This window comes from Macaca thibetana, chromosome 16, assembly GCF_024542745.1.
Source record: "Macaca thibetana thibetana isolate TM-01 chromosome 16, ASM2454274v1, whole genome shotgun sequence".
NCBI lineage: Eukaryota > Metazoa > Chordata > Mammalia > Primates > Cercopithecidae > Macaca > Macaca thibetana.
The window spans coordinates 27427878-27443723 of NC_065593.1; the positions used below are offsets into that span (position 1 = coordinate 27427878).

Consider the following 15846-nt stretch of genomic DNA (forward strand, 5'->3'; position numbering starts at 1 on the left):
TATAGTTTCTTCAGTGCCTTCTAGAAATACCATCTTAGTGATTTCTCATTCAAATGTGAAATAAGGAACACACACACAAACTCAAATGTAGAGGGTATGTGGGTAAATGAATCAAATGTGCATTATGAAAGATAGAGAAGAATGACCTTTATGAAAATCTCACTGGCTACATTGATTTATTTCTTTTAATGGGTATAGTATAACTGGGGCTTTTTATAAAATACATTTTTCAATATTCAGACAAAATATTCCGGTTTTGAGTCATTCACAAAGAGTGTTTTAAAAAATGAAAATAGTGCATCAGTGAGACAAACTCCTTCACACATTAGTTGGTTGGAGCATAAATTGGTACAATCTTTCTAGGGGCCATTCGAAAATGGTACATCTTTTAAATCAACAATTTTGTGTCTGAGAATTTATTCCAACAAAATAATCAAGGATATTTAGAAATAGTCAATGGTAGTAGTAGCAGCACTAGTAGTAATAACAGCAGCTAACATTCACTGAATTGTTAGTATTTGTCAAGCACTGCTCTAGGTAAACAGGGATGTGCAATGCAATGAGACCTGTGAGAGTGAAGAATTGGAAACGCCTAAATGCCCAGTAATAGTAGACTGATTGAGGAAATGTAGATTGAGGAATCCTATGAAGGACTAAGTCAGCTATTACAAATATGCAATAAATGTGTAGAGAGGTAAAGATATAACAAAAAAGTATTACACAACAGTGATATAACAATTTAAATTTCCATTTAATATAAAATAACATTTTAAATAATATAAAATTATATTTTTTTATTTTTCGACATGAACTTGTATTGCTACAACTTATCCACTATAAAATCACTAAGTCTTTGCAATCTAGATAGTTATTTCTTTAAAAAAAAGATCTTTCTACTCATTTCACAAATTCCTTACAATATCAAGCACATGACTGAGTACAGCTGACCCTTAAATATCTCAGGTTTGAACTGTATGGGTCCACTTACACAGAGGTGTTTTTCACCCCAATGCAGATAGAAAATACAATATTCACAGGATGCAAAACCTGCATATACAGAGGGTTGACTGTATACTAAGAGAAACAATATGCACTAAACAGATTATCGGTGTGTTTTTTTTTTTTTTTTTTTTTTTTTTTTTAGGCAGACTCTCGCTCTGTCACCCAGGCTGGAGTGCCGTGGCGCCATCTTGGCTCACTGCAAGCTCCACCTCCCGGGTTTACGCCATTCTCCTATCTCAGCCTCCCCAGTAGCTGGGACTACAGGCGCCCGCCACTACGCTCAGCTAATTTTTTGTATTTTTTTTTTTAGTAGAGACGGGGTTTCACCATGTCAGCCAGGATGGTCTCCATCTCCTGACCTGTGACCCGCTCACCTCAGCCTCCCAAAGTGCTGGGATTACAGGCGTGAGCCACTGCACCCGGCCAATTATCTGTAATTCTTGATACTGAGTAGTTAATGGTTTAGATTATGATAGAAGACTATACATTTTTTTATGCATCGGAAAGTAACACAGTTTGTATCTCTCTAAGAACGACAAATTTTGGAGGTTCTGGTTTTAGTTAATGATATGATTTGGCTGTGTCCCCACCCAAATCTCATCTTGAATTGTAGCTCCCATAATACCCACGTTCTGGGAGGGACCTGGTGGGAGGTAATTGAATCATGGGTGCTGTTTCCCCCACACTGTTCTCATGGTAGTGAATAAGTCTCACGAGATCTGATGGTTTTATAAGAGAAAATCTGTTTCACTTGCCTCTCATCTCTCTCTTTGCCGGCCACCATGTTAAGACATGCCTTTCACCTTCTGCCATGATTGTGAGGCCTCCCCAGTCATGTGGAACTGTGAGTCAATTAAACCTCTTTCCTTTATAAATTACCCAGTCTTGGGTATGTCTTTATTAGCAGCATAAGACCAGACTAATACAATCAACATTTTTGACTGTCCCTTCTACAACTTTACCAATACATCTCTAATTTTTTTTTTTTTTTGGAGATGGAGTCTCACTCTGTCATCCAGGCTGGAGTGCAGTGGCACAATCTTGGGTCACTGCAACTTCTCCCTGTGATTCAAGCAATTCTCGTTCTTCAGCCTCCTGAGTAGCTGGGATTATAGGTGCACGCTACCACATCCGGTTAATCTTTGTATTTTTAGTAGAGATGGGGTTTTGCCATAGTTGGCCAGGCTGGTTTTGAACTCCTGGCCTCAAGTGATCTGCCCGCCTCAGCCTCCCAAAGTGCTGGGATTACAGGCATGAGCCACCGCACCTAGCCTAAATCTCTATTAAGACACAGAAAAGGTATGAAAATACACCTAAAGCCAGGTTCTCAGATATTAAAATCTATTATGCTGTACTACAACAAAAACAGCATGGTATTGCCATAGGAATTGATTGTAGAATAAAATGGTGAGTCCTGAAATACATTCATGAATGTATGGAAGATTAACACTGAACAAAGGTGAAATTTCAATTTAGTGGAAAAAAGAGAAATGTTTAAATAAACAAAATTAAAACATCTAGTTATTCACCTGGAACAAAATCATGTACAAAAATAAATTCCAGATCTGTAATTTTTTTTTTTTTTTAAGATGGAGTCTCACTCTGTCGCCCAGGCTGGAGTGCAGTGGCCCGATCTCAGTTTACTGCAAGCGCCACCTCCCAAGTTCACGCCATTCTCCTGCCTCAGCCTCCCGAGTAGCTGGGACTACAGGCGCCCACCACCACGCCTGGCTAATTTTTTGTATTTTTAGTAGAGACGGGGTTTCACCGTCTTAGCTAGGATGGTCTCGATCTCCTGACCTCATGATCCACCCACCTCGGCCTCCCAAAGTGCTGGGATTACAGGTGTGAGCCACTGCGCCCAGCCCCCCAGATCTATTAATTTTTTTAGAAGAAACCCAGATGCTATGAAGAAAAAGAAGACAAATTTCATTATATTGAGAGTGAAAATTTTCACATGGAAGAGTTTACGATGAACAGAGTCAAATGACAACTCTAAAAAAATAACTGTGATATATAATATTAATGCATTTTATATACAGATAGTTCCCACAAATTCATAGGAAAAATATGAACCACCCAATATAAACATGGGCCGAGAATATAAGTAACAAGAGAGGCAATCCAAAAAGTCAATAAGCACACACTCAAGGGTAGTCACAGAAATTAAAAAATGTAGAAATAAGGTATCATTTTTTACTGATCACAATGGAAAAAATTAAATAGCCTGGTAAAAGCCACTGTGGTAAAAAATTTAGAGAAAAGAGTTCACTTGCATTGTGGGTTGAAATATTTCTTAAGATTAAAACCATATATACTCTTCACTTAACAATCTCACTCCTGGGAATCCAGTGCATAGAAATGAACGCACAAGTATGGAAGGCTACATGTATAAATATATCTATTAAAGTTTAGGGAAAACTATGGGGGTTCCCAGAAAAGAGTTTACATAGCAGGCCTGAGACTACTATGCTTACAGTGGTCTGCTTGCAAGGTTGGTCCTTGTGGGTGGCAAGCCACCCAGGTGCCAAGACAAGAGACCGAGGGCACGAGCTGTTCCAGCATAATAAAATATATAAAACAAGAGTTATACTAGATCTAGATCATAGACATGATTATATATGAATATCATTAATCACTAGTTTGTAGCACTTACTCTTTATTCCAATATTATAATAATCCTTACTCTACAATTATAACCTAGGAAAAACCAGGCCATACAGAGATAGGAGCTGAAGGGACATAGAGAGAAGGGACTAGAAGACAAGAGTGTGAGCCCTCTGTCACGCCCAGACAGGGCCACTAGAGGGTTCCTCGGTCTAGCGGTAACACCAGCATCTGGGAAGATGCCCATTGCCAAGCGGACCATGGTCTAGCGGTAGCGTCAGTGCCAAGGAAAAACACCCGCTACTTAGCAGACCAGGAAAGGGAGTCTCCCTTTCCCTGGCAGAGTTTGGAGAAGACTCTACTCCTCCACCTCTTGTGGAGGGCTTGATATTAGTCAGGCCCACCCGCAGTTATCTGGAGGCCTAACCATCTGCCTGTGATGTTGTGCTTCAGTGGTCACACTACTAGTCTGTTTTCATGTTCCATCCTGTACACCTGGCTCTGCCTTTTAGATAGCAGTAGCAAAATTAGGGAAAGTACTAAAAGTCTGTGATATGCAGAAATAATGGCGTAAGCTGTCTCTCTCTCTCTGCTTCGGCTGCCAGGCAGGGAAGGGCCCCCCTGCCCAGTGGACCCATGACCCATATGACATTACCTATCACTGGAGATGGCTCACACTCCTTACCCTGCCCCTTTGTTTTGTATCCAATAAATATCAGTGTAGCCTGGCATTCGGGGTCACTATCGGTCTCTGTGTCTTGGTGGTAGTGGTCCCCCAGGCCCAGCTGTCTTTTATTTGTCTTGTGTCTTCATTTCTACAATCTCTCATCTCCACACACAAGGAGAAAAATCCACCGACCCTGTGGGGCTGGTCCCTACAGGTCCTTGGCTGGTGTCTGGGAACTTGCTGGTCAACAGTTCCCTACGTTGATACAAAACTTTCCCTAAGTGATGAGATTGGTTTATTGTGTTTAAACTGTGTTTATACAAAAAATGTAAATTGTGCTGAATACCTGATTTCTCTTCTGAGAAACTGGAATTTTGGTAAATGATAAGTAGAAGGTGCCTAAATAACCAGTTCCCAGTAAAAACTTTGAGTACTGAGTCTCTAAAGAGCTCCCCTGGTAGGCAACACTTGACATGTGTTGACACAGCTCACTGCTGGAGGAATTGAGTGCATCTGGTACCACTCTACTGGGAGAAGACTCTTGGAAGCCTGCTCCTGGTTTCCTCTGGATCTCACTCCTTATGCCTTTTCCCTTTGCTGATTTTGCTTTGATCCTCTTGCTGTAATAAATTCTATTCATCAGTACAACACTATGCTGAGTCCTGTGAATCCTTCTAGTGAATCATCAAAATGGGTTAGTCTTGAGGACTCTCAACGTAAGGGGTGAGAAGAAATGTGGGCAGAGAGGGTAAACGTGGGGAAAAAAGAGAGTACAAATTATTGCAGAAAAAAGAGAGAGTTGATCATAAAAATACACTCATATCAACTATGATCTCGTTTATATTATATTAGATATGTTTGTCTATATGCACAGAAAGATATCAAAAAGGATGACCACCACAATGTTAATGATGTTACCTCTGGATGGCGGGGTTTTAGGTGACTTTTTCACATTTTCCCTTACATTTTTTGTATGTTTTAAATTTGTTCTTACAATGAGCACAATTTATTTATATAATCAGTACAGCTATTTTTATTTTAAAAGGAAATAAAAATCAATTGTTGGAGATTTTTGTTTACAATAACAGTTCCTGATACTGTCTCTCCTAACTTCCCATTAAATTTCTTTTTTTTTTTTCTTTTTTTTTTTTAAATTTATTTATTATTATTATACTTTAAGTTGTAGGGTACATGTGCATAACGTGCAGGTTTGTTACATATGTATACTTGTGCCATGTTGGTGTGCTGCACCCATCAACTCGTCATTTACATCAGGTATAACTCCCAATGCAATCCCTCCCCCCTCCCCCCTCCCCATGATAGGCCCCTGTGTGTGATGTTCCCCTTCCTGAGTCCAAGTGATCTCATTGTTCAGTTCCCACCTATGAGTGAGAACATGCGGTGTTTGGTTTTCTGTTCTTGTGATAGTTTGCTAAGAATGATGGTTTCCAGCTGCATCCATGTCCCTACAAAGGACACAAACTCATCCTTTTTGATGGCTGCATAGTATTCCATGGTGTATATGTGCCACATTTTCTTAATCCAGTCTGTCACTGATGGACATTTGGGTTGATTCCAAGTCTTTGCTATTGTGAATAGTGCTGCAATAAACATACGTGTGCATGTGTCTTTATAGCAGCATAATTTATAATCCTTTGGGTATATACACAGTAATGGGATGGCTGGGTCATATGGTACATCTAGTTCTAGATCCTTGAGGAATCGCCATACTGTTTTCCATAATGGTTGATCACATGGTTAGGTGACTGATGATCCATTCCCAAAAGCCCAGAGAAATTTCCTCTAATTTTATGACCTGTGGAGTTGATCTAAAAAACATAATCAGTAGGTCACACATAAGATACCCTGCAACGGTCTCCTTAAGCACAGGGAAGGAGACTGTTATATTCCCTACTCCACTGCCTTATGGTGAAGAAATGTGAGATCTGTCTCACAGAGAAGACTGGACAGTTTTCCCTTCACTGCACATGCGATAATTTTTGAAGCCATTGTCCCTTCTCTTTTAGCATCTCTTTCCTAGAGAGAGACTAATTTTTCACCAGAAAAAAAAGCAGAGATAGGGACTGGTAATGGCACTCAGCATTTCTAGAAGCACAGTGCTGTCAGAGAGAACCAGGAAAGGAAGAGGCCTACTGGCTGCAGCCCTAGTGGCACACCTGGAATTGTATCTTTTTATGTATGAGCCGGGCCCATCTTTGGCTAGCAGAGCTGCCACAGACTTAAGTCTGTGGGACACTGACAATTGTGAAGGAAGTAAACAAACTATCGCCGTAGATTTAAAAAGAGGAATCTACCAGGCGCCATGTAGACAGAAAGTGAGTTCCAGGGTAGAGTGATTATGTAGTTTCTCCATACTGGAACACTTTGAGAGTAAAAGGGGTACTACTAATAGTCACAACAGGCAATTGCCATAAACCAGGACTGTCCTAAGCAAACTGAGAGGTATGGCCACCCTGGTTCAGAGCCTAACTCTGAGCTCGAATCAATCTCTTGAACAGGTAGAAAGAAAAAAGACATAGTAACAGATCTGGGGGCGGGGGCAAAAACCCCTAAAAACAAGCCTACAGGTAAGTACTTAAGATCCAAGGGAAAGGATTCCAGGACTTGAAGACAGGGAAGAACAGATACTTGAAAATAATTTACTATGGCAGAAAATAGAGATCCAACATGAAAATTTATAAGCATTCTTGAGAAATAAAACAGAACTCAATGAAAGCAACATTAAAAAAAATTAATAGAAGGAAAATGTTTTGGGATGAAACAGAATTTAGTATTCCAGTCCAAATGTTTTCCTGAGTTCTAGGCAAAATAAATAAAAAGAAACCAACACTTAGAAACATCTTGGCAACTGGAAGAAAAAACTCATTATTTATACATGATATAATTATTTACCTAGGAAAGCCAACAGAATCAACAAATATAAATCAAGACAGGTTTAATTCTAGATTTAGATAAAGCAACATACATTGATATTATTTCTCTGTACTAACATTGCCATGTAGAAAATATAATTTAAAAATTCACATCAGCAACAAAAATAATAAAGTATCTAGGAATTAACCACGAATTCATAGGGCCTAAGTCTAAAGTTTAACAAAGATGATTTAAGTAAATCTATATTACACTCTTAATAGATGATTTAATATTGTAGAAATGTTAATCATTTCAAATTAATCTATATTCAGTTCAATCCTAATAAAAATTATTGAATTTAATAAACTTATGCACATTAAAATGTATACTGCAGAATAAAGGTCTATGTATCGGTTAATCAACCTTAATAAAGAAATAGAAAAGATAAACTCTAATACACTAATATATATTATAATAAAAGCTGTGTTGCATTAGTGCAAAAACAGGCAAATAGAAAAATGGAACAGAATAGAGTACACAGAGATGGGTGTGTGTGTGTGTGTGTGTGTGTAATAGTGTGAATAAAACTATTTCCTATCTACATACAGGAACTTAATATATAATAAAAGTGGCACTGCAAATCAATGGGAAAAGGACAGATTGCTTAGTAGACGATATTGAGAAAACTTTCTCACCATATGGAGAAAAATAAAATTAGTTTCCTATATAAAACCACGTATGTAGGTGGATTCTAAATGAATTAAAGACCTAAATGTGAAAGGTAAAACCGTACAGTTCATAGAAGAAAATACAGAATATCTTTGTGACTGAGAGTCATGAAAAGCCTTCTTAAAGAAAATTCCAAATCACAAACTATAAGGCAAAATATTGAAGAATTTGATTATGTCAAAATTAAGAATTTGGTCCAACAAAGCATCTTATGGATAAAGTTCATCAGAATGCTTACAGAATAGGAGAATATATAACGTCTAAAGTAAATAAGAGGTTAATGTTTGGAATATTGAAGGCATTTCTGCTAATCAACAAGAAAGTACCAGCTCGAGTAGAAAAATAGACAAAGAATATGAACACACAGTTTACAGGAAAATGCAGCAAGCAAAGAAGCCTTTAATGAGATAATCAAACTCAAAGGTAATCAGAGAAATACAAGGTAAAACAACAATGAGATACCATTCTATCTATTAATCTGACAAAATGTAGGTTGCTGGAAGATAGTGGTAGGGATATGGCACGCAGTAACCCTCATATACATACAGCTGTTGGTGGTGCAAACTGGCTCATGCGTGACAACTTGGCACTATTTATATCAATTAGGTATACACATGCCCTATGACCCAGCAACTTTTCTCCTAGGTATATATCCCAAGGACATCCTCACAGAGGTACATGATTTTTCATATAGCTCTACAATTTTTTGCATTAAAATAGTTCATATGGAAGATATGGGAAAGGCTATGGGGGATAAAAAGACATACATGAATGAGTGAATGAAATGAGAAGGGGCCTTGCACAGATCAATGATGACAGGTACAGTACCATCAACTAACAAGCATTGAGTCAACACTGCGGACAAGTGGTGGTGAGCGGGTAATGATAGGTGAAGGAGGCAATTTCAAAACATGTTGGCAACATTTTTTAATTACAAGGTTTAGAAGTCCTTTACGTGACTAGGCTTGGTGGCTCATTCCTGTAATCCCAGCACTTTGGGAGGCTGAGGAGCACAGATCATGAGGTCACGAGTTTGAGACCAGCCTGACCAACGTGGTGAAACCCCATCTCTACTAAAAATATGAAAATTAGCTGGGTGTGGGGGTGTGCGTCTGTAATCCCAGCTACTTGGGAGGCTGAGGCAGGAGAATCGCTTGAACCCTGGAGGTGGAGGTTGTAGTAAGCCAAGAATGTGCCACGGCACTCCAGCCTAGGTGAGACGAGTGAGACTCCGTCTCGAGAGAAAAAAAAAAAAAGTCCTTTACACATTTAAGCTGAAGGAAAAAACATGGTTAAGGGTAAAAGACAGAAAAACTGGTTCAGACATCTCTCCAAGTTTAAAGACAAAATGTCTTCAGAGTTTTGAAGATAAAATAATTTTGAACTTGGGCAACCAAGTAAGTTTTCCATGTGTGAAGGCAACAGAAAACATTTCAAGATATGCATAGACACAAAACAACATACCATCCAGGAATATTTCTTGAATTAAACAAAATATGCAACAAATTTTTAAGAACATAAAAGCAAAATCTTATCCTTATATAGAAAATATAAAATTACCTTTTGTAGAAAGAGAACAATCCTTATGAGCATCTGGGCACGGAGTTCTTCCAAGGTAAACAACGTTCGGGGTGTTCGAATGAAAATTTTGGTCTTCCCATAAGCTACATCATCCTGAAAACCACACCGTTCAATCAGTTTCTTGACAGCCTCTTTATCTGAAGGAAGGTCATGGTTGGGCCAGGTGAATTCAGAGATCATCTTATACCTGGATGAAAAAAAGAAATAGGGTTAAGGGAGAAAACCATATGGTCATCTCAATAGAAAACTATTGAATAAAATTCAAGACACCTCATAAAAAACCAAACCAAATCTTAGCAAACTATCAATAGAATTTCATTAGCCTCATAAGGTATGCAAAAAAAGGCTTCAGTAAAATAAAACACTTTAAGATAACTCTTACTAAACTAGGTATAGAAGGGACTTCCTCAAACTCATAAAGTCTATTTGCCAAAATCCTACAGCAAATATTGTTCATAAAGGGGTAACCTCAGAAGCATTCTTTTTACAAACAGCTACAAGAGAAGGGTGGCTCTGTCATGGGTCCTGCTCAGCATTGCTCTGGAGGTCTAGTCAACATAGTGAGACCAAGAGATAATTGGTAAATGACTGAGGGAAAAACAAAATGGATACTACTTATGTATAATGTAACTTTCCTCAAAGGAAATCAAGCAGATCTCTAGATAAAAAAAAATAATAAATAAAACTATTATAACTAAAAGAAAATTAAATAGCGGTGTTGCTGCACATAAGAGCAACACACAAAAATTAATTGCATTTCTACATACGAGCAGTCAACAGCTCCTTGCCATGTGGGCCTCTCATAAGGCAGCTCACCACATGGCGGCTTGCTTGAGTGTGAGTGTGAACAAGACAGAAGTCACAGAGTCACAGTATTTTGTGGCCTAATCTCAAAAGTGACATCCTATCACTTTTGCCATATTCTACTTTGTCAGAAGCAAATCACTAGGTCTAGCCTACACTCACGGGAAGGGGATTACACAGGGCATGGATACCAGGAGGTAGAGGGCATCTTAGAAGGCTGCCTATCACAGAGTTTTTTCCACCATGCAAAGCTGTTTAATACATGTAGTCAAATTTAGCTTTTTTCTTATAGTACATCTAAATTTTAAGTCATTGTATGAAAGGCTTTCTTCACTTGGGTTACAGAGTAATGCATTTATGTTTTCTTCTAGTACTTGTATGTTTTCCTTTTTCACATTTAGATTTCTGATCATTTAGATGGTTTTCTGGTATATGGTGTGAGGTATGGATCTAATTTTATCTTTTAACAAATGGCTGTCTAGCCGTTCCAACACTATTAAAAAGTTCATCTTTCCCCCTCTGTGATTAACATGCTGCCTTTATCATATGTTCTTCAGTTTATTTCTGGACTTTCTGGTCTGTTTCATTGCCGTGTCTGTCCATCTGTGCATCACTACCACATGGTTTTAATTATAGAGGATACAAGTACATTTTAATGTTTTTTCCTAATTCTTTTCTTTTTTAAAGGTCTTTCTAGTTATTCTGGCACACATATTTTTCCATATGAACTTCAGAATCAAGTTTTATAGTTCCAGGCAAAAAATCCAGAATCCAGTGAACAAACAATTTTTAAAGACCCAAACCACCCTTGATAGTTTTATTGGGTTGAAACATTAAATACATTATTATTATTATTATTACTATTATTATTATTTTGACACAGAGTCTCACTCTATTGCCCAGGCTGGAGTGCAGTGGTGCGATCTCAGCTCACTGCAACCTCCGCCTCCCAGTCCAAGCGATTCTCCTGCCTCAGCCTCCTGAATAGCTGGGATTACAGGCACCTACCATGCCCAGCTAATTTTTGTGTTAACGGTAGAGATGGGGTTTTACCATGTTGGCCAGGCTGGTCTTGAACTCCCGACCTCAAGTGATCTGCCCGCCTTGGCCTCTCAAAATGCTGGGATTATAGGCAAGAGCCACTGCACTCAGAGAATCTATTAATTTTATATGGTGTTCAGTTGTCCTATCCAAGAACAAGAGATGTCTTCCCACTTGATCTACTCTGCTTTGTGCCTTACATGAATCTTTAAAGTTTTCTCATAGGCCTTTTTCTTTCTTTCTTTCTTCTTTTTTTTTAATAATTATTTTATTTTTTAAGTTCTGAAGTACATGTGCAGAATGTGCAGGTTTGTTACACAGGCAAATGTGTGCCATGGTGGTTTGCTGTACAAATCAGACCATTACCTAGGTATTAAGTCCAGCATCCATTAGCTATTCTTCCTGATGATCTCTTTTCTCCCACCCCAACCCCAACAGGCCCCAGTGTGTGTTATTCACCCCCATATGGCCATGTGTTCTCATTGTTCAGTTCCCACTTATAAGTGAGAACATGTGGGGTCTGGTTTTCTGTTCCTGTGTTAGTTTGCTGAGGATAGTGGCTTCCAGCTCCATCCATGTCCCTGAAAAGGGTATTAACCTCTTTCCTTTTTACCGCTGCATAGCATTCCATGGTGTGTGTGTACCACATTTTCTTTATCTAGTCTATCATTGATGGGCATTTGGGTTGACTCCATGTTTTCACTATTTTGAATAGTGCTGCAATGAACATACCTGTGCACATATCCACAAAAACAAGCAATGGGGAAAGGATTCTCTATTTAATAAATGATGCTGGGAGAACTGGCTAGCCATATGCAGAAAACTGAAATTGGATCCCTTCCTTACACCTTATATAAAAACTAACTCAAGATGGATTAAAGACTTAAATGTAAAACCCTAAACTATAAAAACCGTAGAAGAAAATCTAGGCAATACCATCAAGGATATAGGCATGGGCAAAGACTTTATGATGAAATCACCAAAAGCAATTGCAAAAAAAGCAAAAATGACAAATTAAAGAGCTTCTCCACAGCAAATGAAATTATCATCAGAGTGAACAGACAACTTACAGAATGGGAGAAAATTTTTGCAATCTATCCATCTGACAAAGGACTAATATCCAGAATCTAAAAGGAAATTAAGCAAATGTATGTACAAGAAAAAAATCAATCCCATTAGACAGTAGGCAAAGGATATAAACAGACACTTCTCGAAAAAAGACATACATGCGGCCAACATATAAAAACCATCTCAACATCACTGATCATTAGAGAAATGCAAATCAAAACCACAATGAGATACCATCTCACACCAGTCAGAATGGTGATTAGTAAAAAGTCAAGAAACAACAAATGCTGGCAAGGTTGCAGAGAAATAGGAACGCTTTTATACTATTGGTGGGAATGTAAATTAGTTCAACTACTGTGGAAGACAGTCAATTCCTCAAAGATTTAGAACCGGAAATACCATTTGACCCAGCAATCCCATTACTGGGTATATACCTAAAGGAATATAAATCATTCATAGGGCTTTTCATATTTCTTGTTAAAATAGTAGATATGTAGGCAGCATCTGTTAATTACTCCCTAATTACAGTAAATTACTTCCTTCTTCTTGACATATCTCTTTTCTTAGATTCCATGACAGCATGCTCTCCTTCTGCCTCTCTGGATATTTCTTGTCAATCTGATTTTCTGTCTACTTCGGCTACTATTATATCCCCAAATGCAGGCGTGTCCCAAGGCTAAGATCAGGACTTCTCTCTATGTATCCTCTCCCCACATTACCTCATCTAGTCCACTTACTTTTAATAAAACATTCCAAATATAAAAACAAAAATATATATTTTATAGGTATAAAAAATATAAAAATATACTTTCAATTTGTGTATCATCCCTAGTCTAGCGCTCAGTTATGAGCTTCAGATTTATATATCCAAAGTCTACACAGGTCTTGAAGGCATCTTAATTACTCGTTCAGTCTTTTCCTACCTCAATCTACCCAGTTACTAAAGCCAGGATCCTGAGAATACTTTTATTCTTTCCCTCTCTATCATGATTTCTAATCCATCATTAAGTTCTATTGACTCTACCCCCAAAATATATTTAAAATTTTACAGTTCTCCTCATCCTTACTGCTTCAATTCAAAGGCAAGCCACCTTCTAGTTTACAACAGACTCCTAAATTGTTTTCCGTTTCCTTTCCAATCCATTCTGCATACATCGGTCAGAGTAGTTTTCTAAAAAGCTTGAAATCATTTTTGTCTTTGGCTGCTTTCCTTCCTCACTATCCTTCAATCATGTTGACTTCTTTGGGGTTCTGTAATATGGTTGCCTCCTTCCTGCTTCAGAGTCTTTGCACATGCTGTTCCCACTGCCTGGAATACATTCTACCAATGTATTCCAGGTCATACCAATACATAGCTAACCACCAGTCCTTGAAAGTCTGGCTCCTTCTCATCCTTTAGTCTTTTCTTGATCTTTGTATATCAACAAACCCCCTACCCCCAATATTCTCTCTAAGGCTACTAGTTTTATTTATTCTTTTCTCACATCATTTATCACAGCTTGTAATCATACTGATTTGTGGGTTTATCTGCTTAATGTCAGTCTCCCTCCTTAGTCTGTGGCTACTATGAAGGCAGGGACTTTGTTTTGTTCCCTACTATATACCATGTGCCTATCACGTTGCCTGCTATACTATGAGGCAATAGATATTTGCAGAATGAATGAAAGGAAATCATTTAAAGCTTACTCACTTGCTAGATGGGGGCAGAGATCAAAGCCCAATGAAAAAGTTCTAATATAAAGACAAAGGTAATACCAAACAATGTCACATGAAAAAACGCGAAATCAGAAACCTCTCAAATTCGTTACCAAACTATAGTAGGGGTCTACATCTGGGTCATCATATGGGTAGTGCTGGTGTGTGTTTGTTTCAGGCACACTGCAGAAACTGGATTGCTATCCTACAGCCCCACTGCTCAGCTCCCATGGCAGGGGAGAGGCACTCTGCCTTCCTTCTTGCCGGCAAAGTGCATGACCCTGGTTCTCTGGCAAACCAGCAATCTGAACTTGCTAATTAAAAAGTTGAACTCATCTGCTTTCTGACAGTGAGTTTTACCTCCCTAAAGGACTAACTTTTAAGGTTATCAGCATGTTTTAAATCCTTCTCTCTTTTCTCAGTAAAATAAATGAAAGTGACAAAAAGTCACAAGCAAAAATTTAGGTTCAAACCTAAACTACTTGCAAAAATCTGCAAAATCTAAAAGGAAAAATTCACTGTAGAAAATATTACCTTTTCTCTCATCGTCACTGGATGAGCCACATAAAATGGGGATAATGTATATTCCTCACGTGGTTGTCAGTTTCAGTGACTTACTACATGTGAAACATTTAAAACAGTATCTAGTACATCCAGTAAACATTTCAAAATATTCACAACTATTATTATAACTCACTTGAAAATTTCAACACATAATTTTTTTTCCTGTCTAGTTAATCACAGTCTATATCCTTTCCATAAACAGGACAAAATCTTTAATTATCTCTACTTCTCACTCCCATTTTAATTTTAGTTCCAGATTATTACTAAAGACTACTTTCCCACCTTTACAATCACTACTTGTTTAGATTTAACAAAAAGTTTTACAGATTTCTTTGCTCAATGTTGCTTTTTTGCATATATCCTGCCACATGTTTCCTTTCTGCATTCATCTTTCTTTTTGCTGAAGTACATCCTCTAGGACATTTTTCAGAGGGTCTATGAATAATAAACTTTCTCAAACTAGGTATGCCAGAAAATGCTATTTATTTTAATCACACTCTTGAATGATATTTTGACACAGAATACAATTCTAGACATGAAGGCCCTTTCCCTGCACTGTGAAAGCATTTTGCTCCTTCGTCTATTTGATCAAATGTTCATGAGCCAGATGTCAGCGTGATTCTCTCCCCCCATAGGCAGTTTGTCTTTTTCTCTTGGGAGCTATAAATATTTTTCTTTAACATTCTAAAAGTGAACAAATGTATTTTTAAGTTTTAAAAAAATTCTTATGCTTGACAATCAGTGTATCCTTTTAATCTGAAGATTCATCTTTTTTCAGTTCAGGCAAATCCCTGGCCACTGTTTGAATAGGGCCTCTCCCCTATTCTTGGTGTTCTTTCCTCTAGTCCTTCTGTTACATGGGTTTTGCTGCTCCTGGATCAACTTTACATGTGGCTAGAACTTTCTTGAATACTTCCCATCTTTTTTTTCTTTGTGATGAGATCCGGAACAAGACTTCAGCTTGATCCTCTGGCCCACTAATTCACTTTTCTAAAAAGTTTAGTTTTTAAAAAAATTTTAAAAATTGTGATCAACTTTACATGTACTAAAATACACACACTGAAGTATATAATTCAGTAAGTTTTGATGAATGTGTATACTCATGAAACCGACACCCCAGTCAAGATATATCATCTCAGAGAGTTCCCCCATTCTGCTTTCCAGTCTGCAGACGGAGGTCATACCAATACATAGCTAACCACTATTCTGATTTC

At 38.0% G+C, this 15846-nt stretch overlaps 1 protein-coding gene across 5 annotated transcripts in view; it reads right to left on the bottom strand.

Annotated features, from left to right (window-relative positions):
• The window catches only part of MYO1D (myosin ID), a 382795-nt gene that overhangs the window by 208948 nt on the left and 158001 nt on the right, over positions 1-15846 (bottom strand). For all 5 annotated transcript variants that reach the window (XM_050763783.1, XM_050763784.1, XM_050763785.1 and 2 more), the window contains one exon: positions 9440-9647. In XM_050763783.1, coding sequence (XP_050619740.1) covers positions 9440-9647 — 208 coding nt within the window. The remainder of the gene's footprint in view (positions 1-9439; positions 9648-15846) is intronic.